Genomic DNA, 21252 nt, shown 5'->3' on the forward strand with positions numbered 1-21252 from the left:
CACGGAGACAGCGCGCTTCTTAAAATGGTTTTTATTCATAAACTTGATGCAAGTTTACAAATTACTGTACATTGCCAAGTAACTCTGCAATGAGAAATGGAACCCGAACCAAAGCATGCGCCGAAGGGGCGGGGGCCGCCCGCGCCGCGCTCCGGCTGCCGGGGGTTATACAAATACCGGTACGACCACGCAAGCAGAAAGGCTGGGAAGTCACCCACCGCACACTGGAAACAACACGCTATTGGAAGTAGTGCCAAACCTCTCCCATCGTCTCTTTCGAGCTAAAAACTGGATCTAGAAGCAAACGCACAAGGACCCGTGGGCGCCTGGTAGAGAAAAGAGCACACAGTTGAGAGTCAACTAAAAAACCATAACGAAAACATGCTTCTGCGCTTCTAAAAAGTGCTTAATCCATGGAACACACCCTTAGCTCAGCCCCAGAGGGGTGCAAAGGCCTAGTGACGAGTACTACAACCAAAATAGAATCGATTTAGGTAAGGCAATGAAATATGGCGTAATTACACAGACCCAGATTCATTTCCTAATAAAGAAAGAACAGTTCCCATTAGTCTCTCAATAACAAAACCACCGTCATGACATGGCAACATTTCTTAAACCTCTGAAGCAGATGGCGAGTTTTTGTACTTTATTGTAGCTTTTATATAAAAATTTTTCATTCAAGGACTTTCATCTCGATTTGTGCCAATCACTTTATAAGTTCATTAGTTTACAAATGATTGCAACAACCCGTTAATAAAATGGAACGCCTAAAAAGGCTTTTAGTACTTTAAATAACTTCAAGCTTCATACTGCGGCTCTTCTTGTTAAGGAGGTTGAGCCAACAAGTAACAGCCCAGCAAGTTCTGACACCCCAGTGAAAGTGACTAGTTAAAAGGTTTTATTGGCACAGCCTTGCTCTGCTTTAAAAAAAAAAAAAAAAAAGGAAAACAAAAAAAACCCAAACCAAAACCAAAAATTAACATAATCTAAACAAAGAGCATCTTTTCCAAGAAACAGTTCGTATTCTCATACAGCCATGAAAAATGTTTAATGACTTAACATACATGTGTTTTTCCTATATCATTAATTTGGAAATACTACAAATGCTGTCATTTTAGACCAGAAAAACTACTGTGATTTGCAAGACCTGACATTTCCTAAAACAGTATTAAACAAGGTATTAAACTTCTTGGCTTTAAATGAAACGATACAACGCAAGTCTCTGCAGTCTGCATTTTGCAAAAGGTAAGAAATACACAAAAGTGTGTGAACAACTCACTCCTATTGAATGATCTTTAGTAACTCGGTAGCCTGCTGTAAGGAGCTTACGCTTCCAAATAAAAAAAAGGGAGAAGGGAGGGCGTGGCCCAAATGCTTAATCCATAAGAACAAATACGGTCAAGGCCCAAACTGCTCAGTCCAGATACCTAAGAAGAGCGGAATGGTAAGGCTGTAACTTATACTTTGCGTGTCAGTTGACAGATTATCCACTAACTTATCTAATAGCTAAAGTCTTCAGTACGGCTGTTATAGGGGCTCTTGTAGCTTGAGTCTGTGTGTTGGAAAACATAAAAAAGAGCTTGTTTTGTTGACATTGGTCCAGGGATACAACAGTCCTCGATGTTAGCCATCTTCTTTCGGAGGAGTGTACCAGCCTGTGGAGAACAGAGAAACGCGTTAGGTACCGACACTGCCACGTCAAGACGATCTTACCATCTTACACTGAATTCGTGGGAGATGGAAGCCTAACCTGGCTCCTGCCTTCCCTCTTAAAGCAGGCCAGGTCAGTGAGAGCCGGTGCCCTAAACACTAGCGGTCTGCAGTGGGAGATAAAGCATGTGGCATGTTCCAGGTCAGACCCAGTATTTGGGACTGAAAATTAAATACTTCCAAGTCTGGGGCTTTTTATGGCAGCAGCTGTCCTGAGTTGGACAACCTGGACATCAACAGAGGAAGCTGTTACATTGCTGTAACGAAACCAAACAGAATATACATAAAAACGCTCAAGTCTTCAAGCCACTTAATGCACAGACATACAAACATGACTACACTGGGATACTTAGATCGAAATTCCATCTTGCATACTGAAGAGTTCGGCACGCACCAGCAGTTGAACTGTTTATCCTACTTCTGCGAATCTTGCTGTAGGAACGGGCTCAGAAATGTCAGTTGAATAACTTGCCTCCTCATAGGATTTGGCATGTTTAGCAGTTGAATCATACCTGATCAAGTGTGCATAGTTTTTTTTTTTCCTAGCCATCTCTAGATCTCCAATCTGAATTCTCCCAGCCACTATTGTAAAAAAATCCTCTAAATTTTTGTACAGTGAGTACAGGGCCTATTTATATTGTCCCAGAGAACAGGTAGCAGCTATAAGTTAAAGACACCTTTCGCAGCAGCAATAAATGCTGTGAATGCTTTGTGTACAGCTCCTGACGCAGCAGTAATCACTGTAGCCAAGGCTAGCATATAGCTAGAAGTAAACAGAGAGCCATGCTGGCTTCTGTAGCAAACTAAAAAAGCAAAAGACTCAGTTAATGGCAAGATCAAAATATCATAAAATTGGAAAGCATTTTAAGCATTTGACCTTCCTCCCAATAGTAGAGAAGGCATTATGTTCAATTTTATAGGTAGGGAAACTGAGGTGCTCACTACAGTCACACTGAAATATCCTCTCATGTTCACAGCAGCATGAATTCCCAGAGGAGACCGTGTCCAATGTGGACCAAAGGACATCACAGAAGTGCTAACTGGGACTAACTCCCTCATCACGAGACCAGGGTACCAAAATTCTGCTGACTACTTTTACATAATATGTAAGCCACTGAAACCTTTTAAAGCCTCAGGTCATTTGTTGTCTTCTCATCCTGGCACAATGAATGCAATTATACCTGAAGCACCTGAATACTTGTTTTATTCAAGCTGAGAGACCATTAACTGGCTTTAAATAGGGTAAAAAAAGTGTCTCCCATCTCCATTGCACAGTTTTCCAACCAGTGCACTTCACTTGGACTTTTTGTATTTTTTTAGTCTCTGGTCTTTCTCTCCACTTTCTCTCTTCCTTCATGATTACTACTACTGAGGCCTTGCCACATTGAAACAAAGCCTTTCAGGGAACGAGGCAGACTTCCAGCAGGTACTTCACTAACAAATACCACGCTTTAGAAGCTACCGTAACAATGAAGTTACTAGATCAACTGGCTGAAAATGAACTACCTTTCAAAAGACAGTAGCAACACATGGAACATTGCTATATTTGTGTAAGCTGGAAAAGTTGCAATGATTGTTAGTCAAGTTACTTCAAGCACTACTGTCTTCCTAGTGCAAGATGAGAAAAAGGAAACACCATTTATGGTCTTCCCAAGCCAACATAAGACATTGGCACTTCAAGTTTTCCTGCAGCCAAATACCAATTCCCAGGTTGCTGTGCAAACAAGAACAAAGTCGCAAGGATATACATACCATTTTTCTCGTGTATTTGTACTAGTGACTTATAGGACTGCTGTGCTCTTGCTAGATTATATTGATTCTGAAAGGAGAAAAAGCTAACATAAAAAACCTGCATCTAGACGTGTGGAACTTAAAAACAGCTTTATGAAGAAACTCTACTCTTTAAAGTACAAGATTTTCAAGACAAATACCCTTATTTTCTCATTTCTCCTCCATCACAATAACACTAATTTGTCTACCCCTGCTGCTGGAAAGGCCCCTCTATCGGAGGGTTCAGAACCCGAGGTAAGTCCTAAGTGTGTGCAACTGGAAGGGCAGGCTTCAGGCAATTCCCGGCATAACTCTGTCGTGCTCAGCTGTCCAGTTACCAGGTAAGACAGAATTGTGGTCATAACCTTTTACATCTTAACTAGTTCGCTGTCCTTGAATCAGTACTTAAAAACTGGCATCCAAGTGACAATTTCATTGACTCGAATATTTAAGCATCCTTTGAAAACAGCATTTAGTACTTCAAAGTCCTTTAAGTTATGGTGCACACTTGAACTGAATTACGATTTCGATTAATGCTGAATGGCTAGCTCAGAAGTATTTACATGGTATTATTTTCAACCCTCTCATGAAACTTTTCAGGTGTCAAGTCCAGCAAAAGGAGGAGAACTTCTTAACGTCAGTGTATGCGATCCTGGCAGTCAGGCTGTCATCTACAGCCCTTCTCAGAGCCAGAATTTCCAAATCCTCCCAGTTCCCAATTCAGAATCGTCCCTCCCGCCCCCCCTCGCCAATGCAGGGATAGTACAAGTCCAACTCCTTACACACCCTGTGCATCCCAAGGTTTTATCCTCCTCATACATTCATCACTTCTTAACAAACTTTAGTTAACTGCCAATAAAATACTTTTACATGGACAAGACATCAAGATAACTCAAAACAAATATATTCGCAATGACAATTCTGTCATTAAGCATTTTCTATGCAAGTGAGCAAAGAAATGGAAGCCTAGCAGTCATTTGTGTAATTGATATGCACAGTGCATTTACCTTATTGGCTCCAAAGTGTACTCTGGCTTTTCCTTTGACTAAAGTGGCATTGATCTGCATGATGACCGATTCTATTGAATAGGCACTGCTCCAGCCCTGGAGGAGGAAGGAAATATTTCTATATAACATGTACTTGCTTCTTGTGCTCACCTTGCAAATCTACTTTGAAATGTGTGCTTTGGGATTTCCGCCCCCCCCCCACACTCCAGTTTTAGTTCTAACTACTTGTTTTCTGTTAACTTTTGTTTTCCAGAGAAAATCTGGAAAGTGATATACAGGATTAGTACTAAGAACCTGTAGGAAAAATGAAAAGGCTGAATCTCACATTTCCGAAGTACAGCAAGACAGAAACAAGAAGAGCTCCGTTATTACACCACTTACACATTTTTGGCAACATCACAACAGAAATTACAACTCCTTGTTGTAAGAAGCAGAAAAGACTGCTATCTAATGAAGCCAACAAGTGAGCTATGACAATTTTGCTCCCATGAAAATGACTGCTTCTCTCTGGCATTGCTTTACCTTCCAGGGTTCACAAAAGTTTCTACAGGAGCCTGCAAATCAGTTACTTCATTCAATTACTTATTTTAAAGAGAAAACCAATCACTCTGTCTACTCAAGAGTCATCTATGCCTAGAATCTTCTGCATTCCTCACTTCTCCAGAGCTGACTTTGTGCAGTAGCAGAGGCTTCTGGAAAAGAAAACAATGTGTCTTGCTCCTCAGAACTCACTCTTTACACTGGCTTCCTCCCAGAAATTCTGAGAATTCAAAGTTGATGTGCTCTCACTTCTTGTCTCTTCCTCAGACCTCTTGTAAGCCATCCAAGGCAGAAAAGAGGATCTTACGCAAGATCAGCAAGGCAAATCTTACAGAACTGGGGTTTATTCCAGTATGTTCCCTTTGGAGTGTGTAATTTATTCCACACAGGGATTCTTCAACTCAGGGGAAACATCTACCTTCATTATTTTAAAACATGCATTGTTATTATCCAGATAATAGAGTGTGTTCACCTGTTTAGTAAGAAGTTCCATGCATAATGCACCTCCACCTAGGACATACCTAGAAACAAACATGAAAGAAAATATATTTGACATCAGCAGTTAGTAAAAAGATGAAACTGTTCACAGCACTTTAAGCTCCTGCAGGCTAGTTTGTTAAATTTTTTATTCACATAAAGCTGAAATGCCCTTTAACCAATAATATATTGTAACTAGTAAGCCGTATTATGCAACGATGATTAGCATTGTGAGACACCCCACCCCCCCCAAAAATTTCCTTCGCTAACTACACTTAGTTAAAATCGGTGACTGAGATACTCTGCACAACTGCTTACACAACTGTACACAGACTACGAAAAAAGGAATGTTTCTTTTTACGGCTACACTATGTATTTGTAGAACTGATGTGCAGTTATTAAAAAAACACCAAAAAAACGCAAAAAACCTCAAAATTTCACTTCTGTAAAGAAATTTAATACAATTCCAAACAATGTAGGTGCACCTGTAAATCAAATTTGTAGAAAAATGAGATAGAGTAGATCTTCACTTGCTCTTTTCCTATAAACCACTTTCTAATTTCAATAACACTTCATCATGCATTGTGCTGACCAGGACTCAGCAGTCAGCACGCCTGGTCATCACAAAACCTGGACTGAGGGAGCAGAATTTACCACTCCAAAAATGAGGTCCCCCTATGACCAAGATGTTCAAACAATGTAGAGCTGCATGACATTCATAGGGAAACAGTCACTGAAATCCAGACCTTCTGGGCTATTCTTTCTTTCATTCTACAAAGAAGTCCAAGTACCACAAAACCAGAATCCAAATGAGTTTTCTGGTCTCTGCCACTGCTTGTTTACTTTTTTGGTACCAGCAACCCTCACGAACACTGTTTAACTGCACTAACCATTTCTTGAATGCAAAAAAGACACGCAGCAATTAAAATCAAATCAGAATCAGCACTAACTATCACAGACTGCATTTTCAAACATACAGGTACAATTTCCTGTCAGCAGGAGATGCATAAAAGCCTTGGAAGGTGAATTGAATCTTCTCTCCTTGGATATACACAAGTTTCCAAATCCGCAGACAGCAAATTCAAACATGTTTCAGATGACTTTTGGAGCATGGTGTCAATTAAATTTAGTACCTTTGGATCAGCATTTGCGGAGATTTCAGACAAAAGCTTTATGGCAGTGTTCCCAGCAAAAGAGAGTCAGTTAAGATTGTACAGCAAGTTTAAGGCAACACAGGGATCAAGACCCCATCAAAGCACTAACTCGAAATACCCTACTATTCTGAACAACAGGAGAAGTAACAGAGATGTTAACCATGCACTAAGAGGCCAATTCTTAAACATTATGTCAGGCACAAAGTCTTTCAAAACTAGACACAAACTAAGCAATTCAAAGACGAATTGCATCTGGCAGGAATATGCACCCCGCTCTTCGGCCCCTATTAGTTCATGAAGCTTAAGAAGCTAGTCTCCCTATCACACTTTGAGCTCTTCACCAAACTCAAGGTCTACAGCAGCTCATGAATATACATTTAGGGGAAATTTCTTGAAGTCTACATACATGGTAGTCTCAAAATGTTCCCTGCAAACCCAGTCAGCCAATCTCAAGTTGTAACATTTTCTCCACAAAGTAAAATTTCTGTAAAGCAACTCAAACCTACCCTCCTGTGAGCACAGGAGATACCACTCGCACAAAGGGAGGATCAAAAGGGAAGTTATCCTGAAAAGCATAACAAAAAACAGGTTAAGAACTATATTGTGACACTGTTTTCCTAACCAGGAAGTATTTCAATAGCCTTATTTGGCAAATTCGATTTAAAGCAGTAACATTTTTCAGTTCTGTAAAAATCATGTCTCCACAATACCGGCTAAAAAGCAATCTTTGGGAAGCTTTAGTGCCACACTTAAAGTTGCACTTTTTGATTTATGCTACACCTCCATCTTTACCCAAGTAACAGCTGAGGGTCATTTCGGTCACTTTCTACAGTAAGCAAGCTTAACCCCAGCATTTCTTCCCAGAGACACATACCTTAAAAGAGAAGTTGAGTAAAATGTATTCTACCCCTTCTTTTTCTTTTAAGACCTGAAGATCACTATGCAGTGGGCTATCAGGATCAACTCTATAAAAGAAGCAGAGGGGAGATCCTGGGTGAAGTTAATATTTTCACTACGTGTAAACAGTAATTACTCTTAAAGAGCTCTTTTATGTATTTGTAGATTACAAACTGTAATTTGAAGTGAACTGTAGAAAACTCTTGCTCCCTTTACAAAGTAAACACTTTGCCATGAGATCAGCACTACATTCCGAACACTATCAAGTGTTACTTGAATATAGTTAGCACAAAATAACCCATTTATTTGAAAATAGCAATTTTAATTCTCTTCCGTTCACTGGAAATGTTTGTCTGAACAGGAGAGGGGGAAAAAAAAACCAACCAAAATATTTTAACAGGAAGACTGTAGTGATCTAGTTTTCAGTACACAGTTAGTGAATCCTTTATAGAATACGTGGTCACAGTTCTGTATCAGCTGTTGAAAGTAATCTGCATCAGCAGAAGTACTAAAGCCAGCTGCTCCAGCTCAGCAGAATTTTAACAATTGTTTGTTGCAAAATGCTGGTGGTGAGCAGCCTAGACATTAATTCAAGACACTACTGGGTTAATCCCACCCAGGTTCTGACACCCCAGCAGCTTTTAAAAGAGACTAGCCAAATGCAGGTGTTAGACAAAATGATGGGCTATTAAATACAATCTTCTGCTACAGGTGAAGCCCCAAACTTATTAGATCTCATTTCAGAATTACTTGGGTAGTTTGTCCCCATCCTACCAACAGGAAGCTGTTTCAGAAGAAAAATCTCCCAATGCTTAGAAACCTATCATTTCCAGCCTAGCTTGTGCTAGGCCAGTTCAGAGTTACTTGTTCTAGTTACAATACTGTTCCTTAGGCAAATGGGCTCTTATCTCTCTGACATTTACCCCCTCAATTAGTCTGCACACAGTTCATTTGTTTTCAGACACTTTTTGCTGGGATAAACACACACAATACTTCTTATCTTCTCTTAGTCATTCTGGAAGCCATTTCCTGCACATACTCCATTTTCTCTTTCTTGAAGGCAGAAAATCAGACCTGTTCACAGTACTTGAAAAGAGGTTTCAAATCACTGCACAATGCTATGAGCACTCTGTTACAGAAGCACTTGATAGACAAGGCCTCCTGTAATATGGCACAGATTTTTCTGACATACATCATTACTGCTGTTTTCAGCTTCAAAATGTTCACATGCGTATGATTACACTAAGAAGGAAACAAAACCGCATTTCAGCAGCTGGTGACATAGTCGTACAAGTCTTACCACTAGGACAAGGCAACAATTCCTACGGGCAGGTCAACTATTGTGCTGAAACAGCTTACGTCCCTATACTTATTCACCATGACATATCTGAACTGATGGAAGTTCTTTCATCTCTTGCCATCTTTTGCAGCCACCCAGCCTAGTTTGGATAGGCTTTTCCTTCCTACAGGTCATCTTGTAGGATGATGGCAGATGATCCCATTACCAGGAATAATTTAAATATAATACCTCTAAAATTAAAGTTTTTGGACTATGGACACAACAAGTTATCATCTAGTACACACAGTAAAAAGCAGTACGTAAGAGAAGACAAGTTATCATAGAATCCTAGAATACCAGCTTGGAAGGGATCTCAAGGATCATCTGGTCCAACCTTTCTAGCACAATCTAGATGAGATGGCCCAGCACCATGTCCAGCTGAGTCTTAAACATGTTCAGCATAGCAGAGTCAACCACTTCCCTGAGGAGATTATTCCAATGGTTGACTGTTCTCATTGTGAAAAACTTCCCTCTCATGTCCAATCGGAATCTCCCTGGGAGTAACTTGCACCCATCACCCCTTGTCCTCACCATGGGACTCCTTGTAAAAAGGGAGTCTCCATCTCCTTTGTAGCTCCCCTTTAAGTACTGGTACATGGTGATGGGATCACCTCTAAGCCTCCTTTTCTCAAGGCTGAACAAGCCCAGCTCTCTCAGCCCATCCTCATACGGCAGGCTTCCCAGACCCTTGATCGTCTTGGTGGCCCTTCTCTGGACCCCCTCCAGCCTGTCCGCATCTTTTTTGTATAACGGGGACCAGAACCGTACACAGTATTCCAGGTGTGGCCTGACAAGCACCGAGTAGAGAGGGATAATGACTTCTTTCTCTCTGCTGGTGAGGCCCTTTTTGATGCAACCCAGCATCCTATCGGCCTTCTTGGCCGCAGCAGCACACTGTTCACTCATGCTGAGCTTCCTGTCCACCGGGACCCCCAGGTCCCTCTCCACAGAGCTGCTCTCCAGCCAGGTGGATCCCAGTCTGAGCTGCACTCCTGGATTATGCTTTCCCAGGTGCAAGACCTTACACTTGTCTTTGTTAAACTTCATAAGGTTCTTGTTAGCCCACTCTTCCAGCCTATCCAGATCTTCCTGCAGGGTGGCTCTCCCTTCAAGAGTGTCTACTTCCCCACTCAATTTGGTGTCATCTGCGAACTTCGTCAGGCTACGCTTGATCCCATTATCCAGATCACTTATGAAGATATTGAATAGCGTTGGGCCCAATATCGATCCCTGGGGGACCCAAGTTATATAATTATATAAGTCATAATTGTGTCATACCTAGAAGTTTCAGTCCTATGTGTCTACTCAGCTGTGGAAATAAAGAACTAATGACACTGAGACAGTTCTGTTCCTTCTGACATCTTGAATGAAACTGGAAGTTGCATTTTCTTGAAATTAAAAACAAACAAAACCAAACTAAAACCATCCGGGCAAAAACCCTAGACAAAAAATTTCATCATTTAAGGTTTCATATTTTGGAGTAGTTTTGGAAAGAGACTTGAACAGTAATGAAAGTTACAGTAACACACACTGTGTTGGCTGTGCAAAGAGAGTTTGTTTTTTTTGCCAGCTCAATTACTACAGTTCAATCTCTGTATGCATTTCTGTATACCAGAATTGTAGCCACCACACGCTATTTTATATGCTCTGGCTAGAGATTCTTGTTTATCAAAAGTAGGAATCTCTGCAGCAATAATAAAATGGATTCTTCAGAACTTGGAGGAAAAAACCAACCAACCAAAACCAAAAAAAACCCAAAAAACCAACTTTAACTTACTTTAGAAGCTTAACGTGCCATTCATACAAGCTGTCATTTACCAGTTCCACTGAATATATCCCTGTAGAAATATTAGATAGAATTAATTATGCACTAGAAGTTTAACCAGGTAAAATTTAGCAAAAAACATTCTTTGCTTTTAAGTACAAATACTGTCAGTAGATGTCAGCAATAGATAAGATACCGAGATACTGATACTGAGGCACATCCTTCCTCCAATAGCAGAAGCACTTCTGAGCAACTATAAGGAAAAAAAGCTCTCTCACTTCTATAAAAAAAAAATTCCACATGAATCAAAGTGTTCTTCTGACATCTAACCATTTCGCCCCTCCCAGTTCCCCTTCAAACTTTCCACAGCTACAACTCCAGCTTGCTTAGTACTCAGTATATTTTATACCCAGTACATGACCAACACGCTTTTAAAACACTTAACACACAGTCTGAGTATGCAGCATTGTATTTCACAGGTTCTCATTGGTATTGGCAGACCAGGACAGGACACTGGACAGTGTATGAAGCAGAAACCCAAAAAAAGAAGATACTGCATTGGATGAAGCACATTCCCAACAGCTGACCAAAGAAGTCAGAAAGATGCATCAAAAAAATAGCTGTCCCTGGAAGGCAGCTGGTGATTTTCAGCCGTCCATTTGTTTTAAGCATGTTAAACAGTAGTTATACCTTTCACTCAAAGGGAAGGATGAAAGGTTATCTGCCATTTTCTTGTATATTCAAGCTTCCTCTCTGCAGGAGCTCACAAGCAGCCCAGGAAAAAGCAATAAACCTTTAACCATCAGACAAGATTTACAAAACGGTATCAGTGATGTTCAAAAGTCTAATCTCTTCCGCCACAGACTATTCATGCATAAACACTAAGCAACTAGGATTAAACTTGTTACCTGGGCTAATATTTAATGGCATAATTCTTGCTGATGTAATTACTTGGAAGACACATGCAAATCAGGAATCTGCCTAGGATTTCTGAAGGCCATACAACCAATAGACTGCAGCCACCACATCCTCTCCAAGGAATTACAGTATTCATTTCCAAGTTTCATTATTCTAGAAAACATTATCTTCCACTTGAAACTTCTAAGCATTACTACTTGGAGTACAGATGATATTTCAAGCTGTCATGACACCTTTGTTTCTAAAGCATTCCAACACTCAGTAAACAAGGTAAAGAAACCATGCTTGTTCCTCCTTACCACAGTGCCCCAAATAAGTGGGTACTGCAGCCAAGATCATGATTTCAAATTTTTCTAAGTCTAGGACAACAAAGTAGGTCTGAAAACTTACTCACTGTGCTCTCAATGTCCCTTTTAATCAGCAGGTCGTTCAGAGGTGCCACATTTTTCTGTTCGAGGATGAACAGAAGGAGCTATTAAGGCCTTTTTCCAATTTCCCAGATCCAACGACACTATTTTCTGAATTGCACTTATACTAAGTGGAAGCCACAAAGTATAAGAATTTCCATTTGTACTGTTCTGATTTGACAACAAAAGAGTTTACATTCAGAACTCTGCTCGTTGTCAACTCCCATTAATGATTAATCTATTGCACCATTGTATCCAGAATATTTTCTTCCACGTACATCCAAAAGGAGTGAAGACTAGAAGAAGCAGCCTCTCAGTATTATGGCTTTGGCACCTAGCATGAGTATAAAACACTTGTTACAGACAACGGAACAGGTTACAGTAAAGATTCTGACAATATCCTAAATAATGGAAGACCACAAGAGAACTTCCATCAGCTTGTTTATTCACTAAGGCTCTAGCTCTATTCCTGCGTTCCTTCCACCACACTAAAGGTCCTGCTCTCACCCAGAATTCATGTGCCAGTTCCCCAGCTCCATGGGTTACCAAGGTCCACATGCTTTGCTAGCTTCCCCAAAGGAATAACTTTTGCTGGTCTTAAGAGCTGTACTGTACCTAAACCAGAAGTTGTAAAAGGGTTCTTCAGAGAGATGCACGCAGTTCAGGACTGACAAGAATGCGCCTTAACAGAACGGGAAGCTACTTAATCAACCTTTCAAGCACCCAGATTTTGAGCTGAATAGTATCCGTATGTCCTCACGAACACCAGCAGCATCAGGGTTGCTCACTGTCATGATACAGAAGCTTCTTAACAACACTATCCAAAGTTAAGGGGGGGGTTGTTTGGGGTTTTTTAATAGTCAAGAGGTGTTATTTGGAACCAGCTCATATGTATTTTTCTTAATTTAGGCAGTAAGAGGAAAAAAAGTTACTGTCAAGAAGAATTCATCTGAATAGTACCAGTTTCCGAGAGATTCTTAAGGTAGGGGAGGGAATCAAGATAGGTTCCCCTCACTTAAACACAGGAGTTCTTTGGTTTTATTCCTCTAAGAGGCCATCCATAGAGATGGCGAAGTAAAAGCAAGCACACAGAACCATGAAGCCAGCAAAAAATTAAGAGATTAAAAGGCAGGAAGAAAAACAACCCCTTCCAAAGTAGAGGTAATGTCTTACTTATAGCAACTTTACTACAACTAGAAGTAAATCCCATACAGTCTTTGGATAAAAGCAGTGAGTCCAAGTAACTATGAACACCACAGCTGCTAAAGATATGAACAGAAAAGATTTCATTTAATATCCCCAAATACTTTGTTCCTCCCCCTCCCTGCCTACCCCCCCAAATTATCTCCATCTTTGTATTTGAAAATGAGATCATCTTAGTTTGGAGGACGTGTGAATCCTATTATCAAAACAGGTTAATGAACTGTCTAATTTATAGCAGAATATCTTAATTTGCTGCAATATTTTTTGCTTCTGTTAGCACATAAGAAAATAGTTTTCTGTTTGTTTTTAAGGGTAGTTCTTCATCTAGATTTTCCAGGTAGATAAGCAACATTCCTGTTGACAGCAAGCTTGTAGTCATCTTTTGCTTGAACTCCAACAGCAGTATTTCAATCACTAAAGGAACTTCAGTTCTAAAATAGATACTACCTGGAATATACATCCATAGTTGAGGTCCTGACAGTGTTTTTTAATGCTACTGTTTTTATAAAACAGTTTAACAGAAAAGGAAAAATTTAAAAGGACTATTACTACGAGTATTATTCACTTCAGAAGTCCCAATATTGTCCTATTGCCAATCCTGAAAACATGTAGCCTCACATACACTAAATAGATTCTTACGCAACTGAAAAGCAGCCTTAGATTTTCTAGCTTACATTACAAAAAATGAAAACAGTGTTAAATTACCTTGCAACAGTTACCAGAACCTTTAAGTTTCACAATAGTTCCCCTTTGTGTGTTAATAGTAAGAAATTAAATTAAGGGGAAAATGGACGATGAAGCAAGTACTCAGAACAAAGATCACATAAAAAAAAAAAAAAGTCAGTTATCTACCATGCCCCTGCTTACATGGTGACAATTATCTAACAACAAAAGACAGAACTAGGCTATAAAAGCAGGAGTTCTGTGCAAAAAAGAGGAACTGATAACTTAAATTCACTCAAGTCCTAACACTAAAGGAAGACATAAGGAATTGATCTAGGTAAGTTTTTTAACAAACAGCATCATTTACTGGCAAAATTTAAAAAATGTATCATTAGGACAGTGTTTCAAAGCAGGATTGCCATCAGTTTTATAGCGTCAACCTCCACCTGACTCTTTACTTCATTAACGTGTTTTAGAGATCAGCACGAGGCATCCAGTTGCAGTCTTTTTACATATTCCCAAGTCATAAGCTAATACTAAGTTACTATACTCACCCTTTAGCATTTCAACTTTCTTTAGAGTTTAGCAAGATTTACTTTTCCTCATCATTTAGAGTATGCTTTCCTACATCAGGAGTTCAGTCTTCTGCAACTAGTTAAGACGTGTTATTAATCTAAAGCCAAGAAATGACATTATTAAGCAACCCAAATCCTCACCTCAAACTACACCAATTATAGGGGCTCCTGACTGTGCCTCCAGCAGTACCTCTATAGTCATGCAGGTTTGTTATACCCAATCTTTGTTCTAACCACAAAAACAAACCCTGAAGATCATGGCTAGGCAGTAAAGCATCCCTCATGACTTAACACAGATCTATTTCTAGGCTCTTCCTTTGACCCACTAATCCATTCTTTACCGGATAGATGGTGATTAGGGCATACTGGCAAGCACTCAGTTGCAATAAAGCCTAAAAGAAGTAGGCTACACTAGATCAACACTAGGTTACCTAATCAAATTTATACTTCAGACATTTTACCACTGTCCACAGTACTTGAGCACATAAAGCTATTTACCTAAAAGATAATTATGGCAAATCAAAACAGAAGCCTATTGTCTCTTCAACTCTGTCCTTTTACACACAAATTAAAATGCCATAGCCACCAAGTAAGATTTAAGCCCACTAAAAATAAACTAGGGGAGAAGTTCAGAAAAGTAAAAGATAGAGGCTTGAAGTTTAGACTGCCTTTCTAATCAGTCATTCCTCCTGTTCCCATCCTGGCCTGCACCAGGTTCTCATACCTGGCTGCAGTGGTGAAGTCTACTTGGCTGACCTACAGGAAATCAACTTGCCTGAAATCTATGTAATTTCTACTTGTACTGTAACACTCAGACAATTCAGTATATGATTCCTTTGCTGAGCTAGTTTAGATACAGCCCCTATATGGAGCAAATAGAACAGCCAACCACCTACCTACCTACAGCTAATAAGTGTTTGTTATTCAAACAAATTTAAAAGACAAGCTTGTTTTCTGTTGCCATTTGTATCCTTATTCCAAGGAATACACAGAGCTCAGGATCAGATTAACACCATCACAAAATAATAAAAGTAACAGCAGCGTAATTAAGGTTAAATCCTGTATAACAACAAAACCTTCTGCTGTTGAACACAAATCCCTCTACAGCAAGCATATTCTTGTGAGCAGTACTACCCACTGGTAGTAGTCAAAGCTTTTGCCCTATATACCTGGAGAGCTGAATTTCAGGTAGTTCTGAAAACTCAAAAAGTCCCACAGGAGCAATCTTGAGTTGTTTTTTGCAGTCATCCACCCCAAGAGCATTCTCATAGTTACACCAATCCTGTTAACTCTAATATGAAGCTTTGCATAACAAAAAGGAAGAACGTTTTAGAGGATACGTATCTATCCCGACTTCCTTTTTCTCCACAAATACACTACTTTATATAATGAGATTATATATAATGTATGTATCTATGTATTTTTATTTCTCTCTATATATGTGCACACATATATTCACATACACACACATATATACATACATAGGACAACAAAACACAGAGGGATTAGCAGGAAGTATTTGCCAAGAGAATTCTTTTAAAGTGTATTTTAAGAAGGGAAATCTGAAGTATTTTACCTGTTTTATAACTCTGTGATCTATATATATCCCTGAGTTCTTTCATAAGTCGATCTGAAGCCTGAACTGACCCAGAGACTGCACCCTGAAACAAACAAAAAAGACTCCAAATAAGTGAAAAGTAATATTTACATCAAACAGCTTTATTTCCATTACAAAGTTACACTAACTAGAAGGTATTGAGAATATATTAATTTCTGTATTAGGATTAGGTTTTTGAAAAGTTACATATTCTAGTGAGCAAACACTACTCAAAAGAAACAAGTCACTCCCTCTAAGGCAGCACATTAATATATACTACTACATGGTATAGGTGATACAAACTTTTAATCAAGGTACAACAGACATTTTTCTGTAAAAGAGTTTAATCTCTCTGGCATTGTGATTTCCAAGGCGGATCTTCAGTACATTTCTAATAGGAAAATATTTCCTTTTACCTTCTGCTCTTATGCACTGGAAGGAAGAGTAAGACTAATCCCAAGAACAAGCTTCTGCAAATAAGGTTTTGCTGTTTTATCAGAAGTATATTTTTATTTGATTATGAAAAAAGGGACAGGAGTTGGGAAGTATCCACTATAGAACACCAGCTTCTGGATAAAGTAAGACCAACCAATATATTTAGAAAACGCAGAACAAAAGCAACACTATTATTTGCAATAGAGTGAAAAAAATCAATACCTACAGAGAGGAAGACTAAGGTAAGTAAACCTTAAAATACCAAATATTTTGTTGTGATTTGTCATAGTTCTTGTGGTTTATGCAACCAGGGCAGAAATTTCTTCTGTTCTTTTAGAGCTCAATCCTGTATTACTTAGCATCTCAAAGTGATAGAAAACTTAGCGTACAATTTCTGAACCTGATATTTCAGCCTGAGATACAGTGCTAAAGAAAAAAAAAAAAAAAAAGACAAAAAAAGACCTTTAAGTGACATATATGACTGGCTCTAAAAACCACCAGTTACTGACAAACTAATAAATGTACCAGTTATCAAGTAACTGTTGTCTACTTATATCAACAACTGCTGCACTGGATGTATTCTGCACACATTCCCAGTGCTGACAGTTCTGTGACCTTGATATTAACTTTTGCCTCAATTTTCTGAGCTTTTAAGTGAGCACAGAACTTCTTGCCCTTACAAAATTAAAGTGCTTATTTAGAATAACATGATCACCAAAAGTACCTAGATTACTCTCTCCAATTCAATGCCAAAGCTAGCAGGAAATATTTTGATACTAAATCTTAGATGTTACATGATTACCCTGCTTATATATTCCACCCAAAATACCATTTTACATTCAAGATTTTTGGAAAACAGAAAGATGAAAATTAGCACTGCAAGATTTAAGATATGGAAAAGGAATGAGGACTCCGAATGAGGTAAGGTAAGTATCACCCCAAAGCCCAACCCTGTGAAGCTTCAGCTTTCACCAGCAGTCAAGTTTCCCAAAGGTAGATTATTTCATGAGACCCATGCATTTCTCTGCTGCTGCTTGGACTTCAGTCACTCCCACTGAAATGCAGGCTAATACATGTGGCTCGTAAGTGTGCTTGTGGGGGCGGGGGGAAGGAAAAAAAACCCACCACCAAACACAAAGCAAGCCCCCACTTCAAATAAAGTTCAGGCTCCTATATGAAGTACCAAATGATTACTTTATGGGTCTGTTTTTCTGCTCCATCTAAAAATTTGAAGAGATTTGTTTCTTCAGTTTCCTTTCAGACACTATGAACATCTACAAAACAGATCCTTTCTGGACAGAAGTGTCAGAGAAGTATTTCTGGAGGAATTTGAAGCAGCTATGACCATTGTGTAATACCTGAAATGTCATCCCTGTTTGCCTGAAGTCAACAGTGATATTATGTATTCTACAAGGTCTTAATTGCAGCATCAAATTATTTCTTAATAAGGATTAAATATCAGTAATAGTTACTTGATGCTAAAGCCTCCACATACTCCTTTGTCTTCTCTGTTCAGCAGCATAATATAATATGCTTAGCTTCACACTATAATCTGTAGACTATTCTTTTAGGCTATTCATTTTCATATTCCACTGGATTTAATTATGCAGATTACTGAAATTTCACTAGTTTTTCTTAACAGACCGGTATGAAGAATGAACTTTGTAATTAAATATGCAAATAAAAGGCAACTCCTTTCATCCGATTAAACAAAAGCTACATAAAGACAGGGCTCCAGACAAGTCATTTCTCAGTTTACTGAAGCCCCTGTGTATAGAACAGTATCAAAGAAGGGATTTCTCTTCCTTTAATAGCAAGCAAATGAAGTTTTATGGAAAAAAAACTGGTTGTTTATATACATTATTTGCAGATTATTACTATTTATACCGACTATTTGCAGATTAGCTGAAAAAGGAAGCATTACACTTAACAAGTTAACACAGTGTTAACCACCATTCTCTGTAAAATTGCTGTGCTTTTTCAGACCTCTACCGTGAGTGTTAAGGTTGAGACTCATGAATGTGTTGAGTCTGGAGGAAAGCAACTTCATAGAGAAGTGTCGAGATTTTGGCTTTCTTCTGTGCAGAGCTGTGCAATATCCTTGCCTCATCTGCTGTACTGTTACTGAAAGAAGGAATTTTCTTACGTTTTTCACAGAACATCAACCTCTAAGCACAGGCAATTTAAAAACAACTTAGGTTCTCAAAGACATCCTGTGGAAAACTCGTTTCCTCATTGCATCTTTATTTCCATCAAATTAAGCTACTGAATTTCTGTATATAATGTTGGAAGCTCACCTTTGCATAGGAAAATTTAAGTATCTTTTGTACTGCAGTAATTTAAAAACCAAAACTTAACACACCCACATACTCCTGAGTGCCATTATAACTGCTGACAAACTGAATTGGTATTAAAAAAAGGTTCATTTTAGTGTGTGTAAGCTAGTCTCAGTAGACTTTGGCTACAACAGTGTTTTCCACCCTTTTTTCCTAGGAGGTTCTAGTTGGGCTGCTCACTCCTTATATAGCAGTATTAAATATAGTTAGACTTGCTACTTTAAAGAATCAATAGACTGCAAACTAGTAACCTATGGGCAAGAGAAACAGGCTAGCAAGCTTAACCTAAGAAGTTTAGCACAGGAGCTTACTCTGCATGCTTTGACCTACCCTTGCAGGAAGTTGAAGAGGAAGTGTGCAGAGATTAACTGTTATACCTGATGGTAACCTTAATGCCAAACACCACTGCTTTGAAACACAAAGTCTTCATTCTGGTGTCACTTTTGTCTTCTATTACAGTTGAAGTGCAGTTTAGAAGAGAGTACTACCTGCATTACACCATTGTGTGATATAGTAAAGCAGTGAGTTCAGTTTGACTATAATGGTACTAAAATTAAAAACTTTCATTTTCAGTAACTCCCTATATGCAAGTTATAATTTCAAAGACTGAATTCAGATATAAATAACTGAGTATCCTTCTGGAAAAGTGGGACTTACCACTCCAAGGGAGATAAAGCTCCCATTTCTCCAGTTGTGAGATCAAGACTTATAGTCGCAACTGCCTTAGAAATAACTAGTCAATCATGGGATCTGATAAGCATCTGTCACGTGGGGTTGATGCCAAGGGCAGAAAGGCATTTGATCTGTAAACTGAAGAAGTTAAAAGAGCTGCCAGACAAGCCCCAAGTGACCTTTTCCTATTAAGTAACCAAACAGGTACAAAAAGTCTCACTTGATCATCCTCTCCTGTACAAGCATACCTGTGGTTCTCCAGAACAATGAGCAGGTAAGCTGGAGAAATCCCTGCTACAGGAGGTACACACTTATGTGGACAACATGCCATTTGCTGAGAGTTGCAAATAACAGAAACACCTGGTGCAGGGATTCCCAGAGCCAAAACTGTTGGACATGAAAAATCCTCATGAGATGCATCACGACAAGCTTGTCCTGTTCTCAAACTCTTCCCCCTAAGGATGTGCTTCTGCCGCTGTCAGAAATGTGAAACTTTAGTCCAGGTCAATATAGGCATTATATTTTTCAGAAGTGTTTCTATCCTTAATTAGTATTTTAGTGTGAATGTATAAATTTGAGTAAAATACTTTATAGAACAGTTAAGCAACTTCTAAGAAGACTAGGAGTTCAGAACTTCTGCATTCGCAAGTCAGTAGGGCCCACCTAACCGTGCAGAAATCACCACAGCACATGCCACTGCCCTACCTAGCTGTCTGATGCACTAAGTCTCCAGAGATAGGTTTTGCAGCCTCAGCTTTTCTCCTCTGGGCATTTTCTTTTCCCCTTCCATCCCTCGAAACACAACCACAGTCCACTCCTTAAATGAGTTATCTGAAGTAGGAGGTGCAGTTCATTGCAGTTTTAAATCCAAAGACCAGATTGTCTGTTTTCTGTCTGATCAGAAAAATACTGTCACACATCAAAACAGTACCGTAAATCACCTCACTCACAATACATTTCAGATAATTTGGCCACAAGACTAAAAATTACCTGCTAAAACAAAACACAAAAACTGAAACTCCTCCCAGAGAATAAGATAAAATCTAAAGTGACCCAAAAAGAGCTAAAGAATACAAGTTTGCTCTATTGTCACTGAACTTTCTCAGTATTTGTGCAGAATTACATTCATTCCTGGAAGTTAAAGCAGATTCATGCTTACTTCAAGGATTAGACTGAAAATGGAAATGACACCTTAGACTTCATAAAATCCGAAGATCAAAGTGGAGACATTTGAAACTTCTAAAGGAAAGTGCATAAACTCCTCAGTAGGAAATGGAAAATGCTAATAGCATTATCTAAATAAGAAAAGCATTAATCTCTAAAATGACTATGTGGGAAGAGACCTCTGAAAAGCAAGCAGCAGCAAGTTGTTAAATATTTGAAGTTAATGATTCCAGTTCAAAGACCTTTTTTTATTCCCAGTAAGCAAGTGGTTCTTTAAAGTTATTACAATGTTAAGAGGAGGATTAATTCTTGCTCCAAGTTACATACTGTACCGCAAGCCAAATTTAAGTTTATTTCCTGATGTCGGCAAGAAGAATAGGATTAGGGATACTGCCAAGGAAGAGAACTAGTTTACAAAATTAGCAGATACATATTCTCTAACTTGTATAAAACACACAAACCCTAAAAACTCCTATGACAAAAGTCTTGAGCAGCAGAAAGATGTCTTTAACCTGTTAAGAATACGCGAGAACAGGACTGCATACACTCCTTTCCTACGGAAAAACCTTTAGCATGATCCGTAATGTCAACCTGCATTTAGCCAAGGGGAGAGAGGACAACCC

General features: G+C 39.0%; 1 protein-coding gene across 4 annotated transcripts in view; it reads right to left on the minus strand.

Moving 5' to 3' along the window:
- Nucleotide 1: 1 nt before the first annotated feature.
- UBE2Q2 (ubiquitin conjugating enzyme E2 Q2) overlaps nucleotides 2-21252 on the minus strand; it is a 53466-nt gene continuing 32215 nt past the window's right edge. Inside the window, exons 6-13 of one of the 4 annotated variants that reach the window (XM_082321410.1) lie at nucleotides 16002-16086; nucleotides 10672-10732; nucleotides 7533-7623; nucleotides 7165-7223; nucleotides 5500-5548; nucleotides 4488-4583; nucleotides 3463-3529; nucleotides 12-1655 (exon numbers count right to left, since the gene is read on the minus strand). In XM_082321410.1, coding sequence (XP_082177536.1) covers nucleotides 1624-1655; nucleotides 3463-3529; nucleotides 4488-4583; nucleotides 5500-5548; nucleotides 7165-7223; nucleotides 7533-7623; nucleotides 10672-10732; nucleotides 16002-16086 — 540 coding nt within the window. In that variant the 3' untranslated portion in view covers nucleotides 12-1623. Of the gene's footprint in view, nucleotides 1656-3462; nucleotides 3530-4487; nucleotides 4584-5499; nucleotides 5549-7164; nucleotides 7224-7532; nucleotides 7624-10671; nucleotides 10733-16001; nucleotides 16087-21252 lie in introns of all 4 variants that reach the window. The other 3 variants (XM_082321412.1, XM_082321409.1, XM_082321411.1) reach the window with 3 other exon arrangements.

The sequence above is a fragment of the Platalea leucorodia genome (genome assembly GCF_965183815.1).
Source record: "Platalea leucorodia genome assembly, chromosome: 9".
NCBI classification, from domain to species: Eukaryota; Metazoa; Chordata; class Aves; order Pelecaniformes; family Threskiornithidae; genus Platalea; species Platalea leucorodia.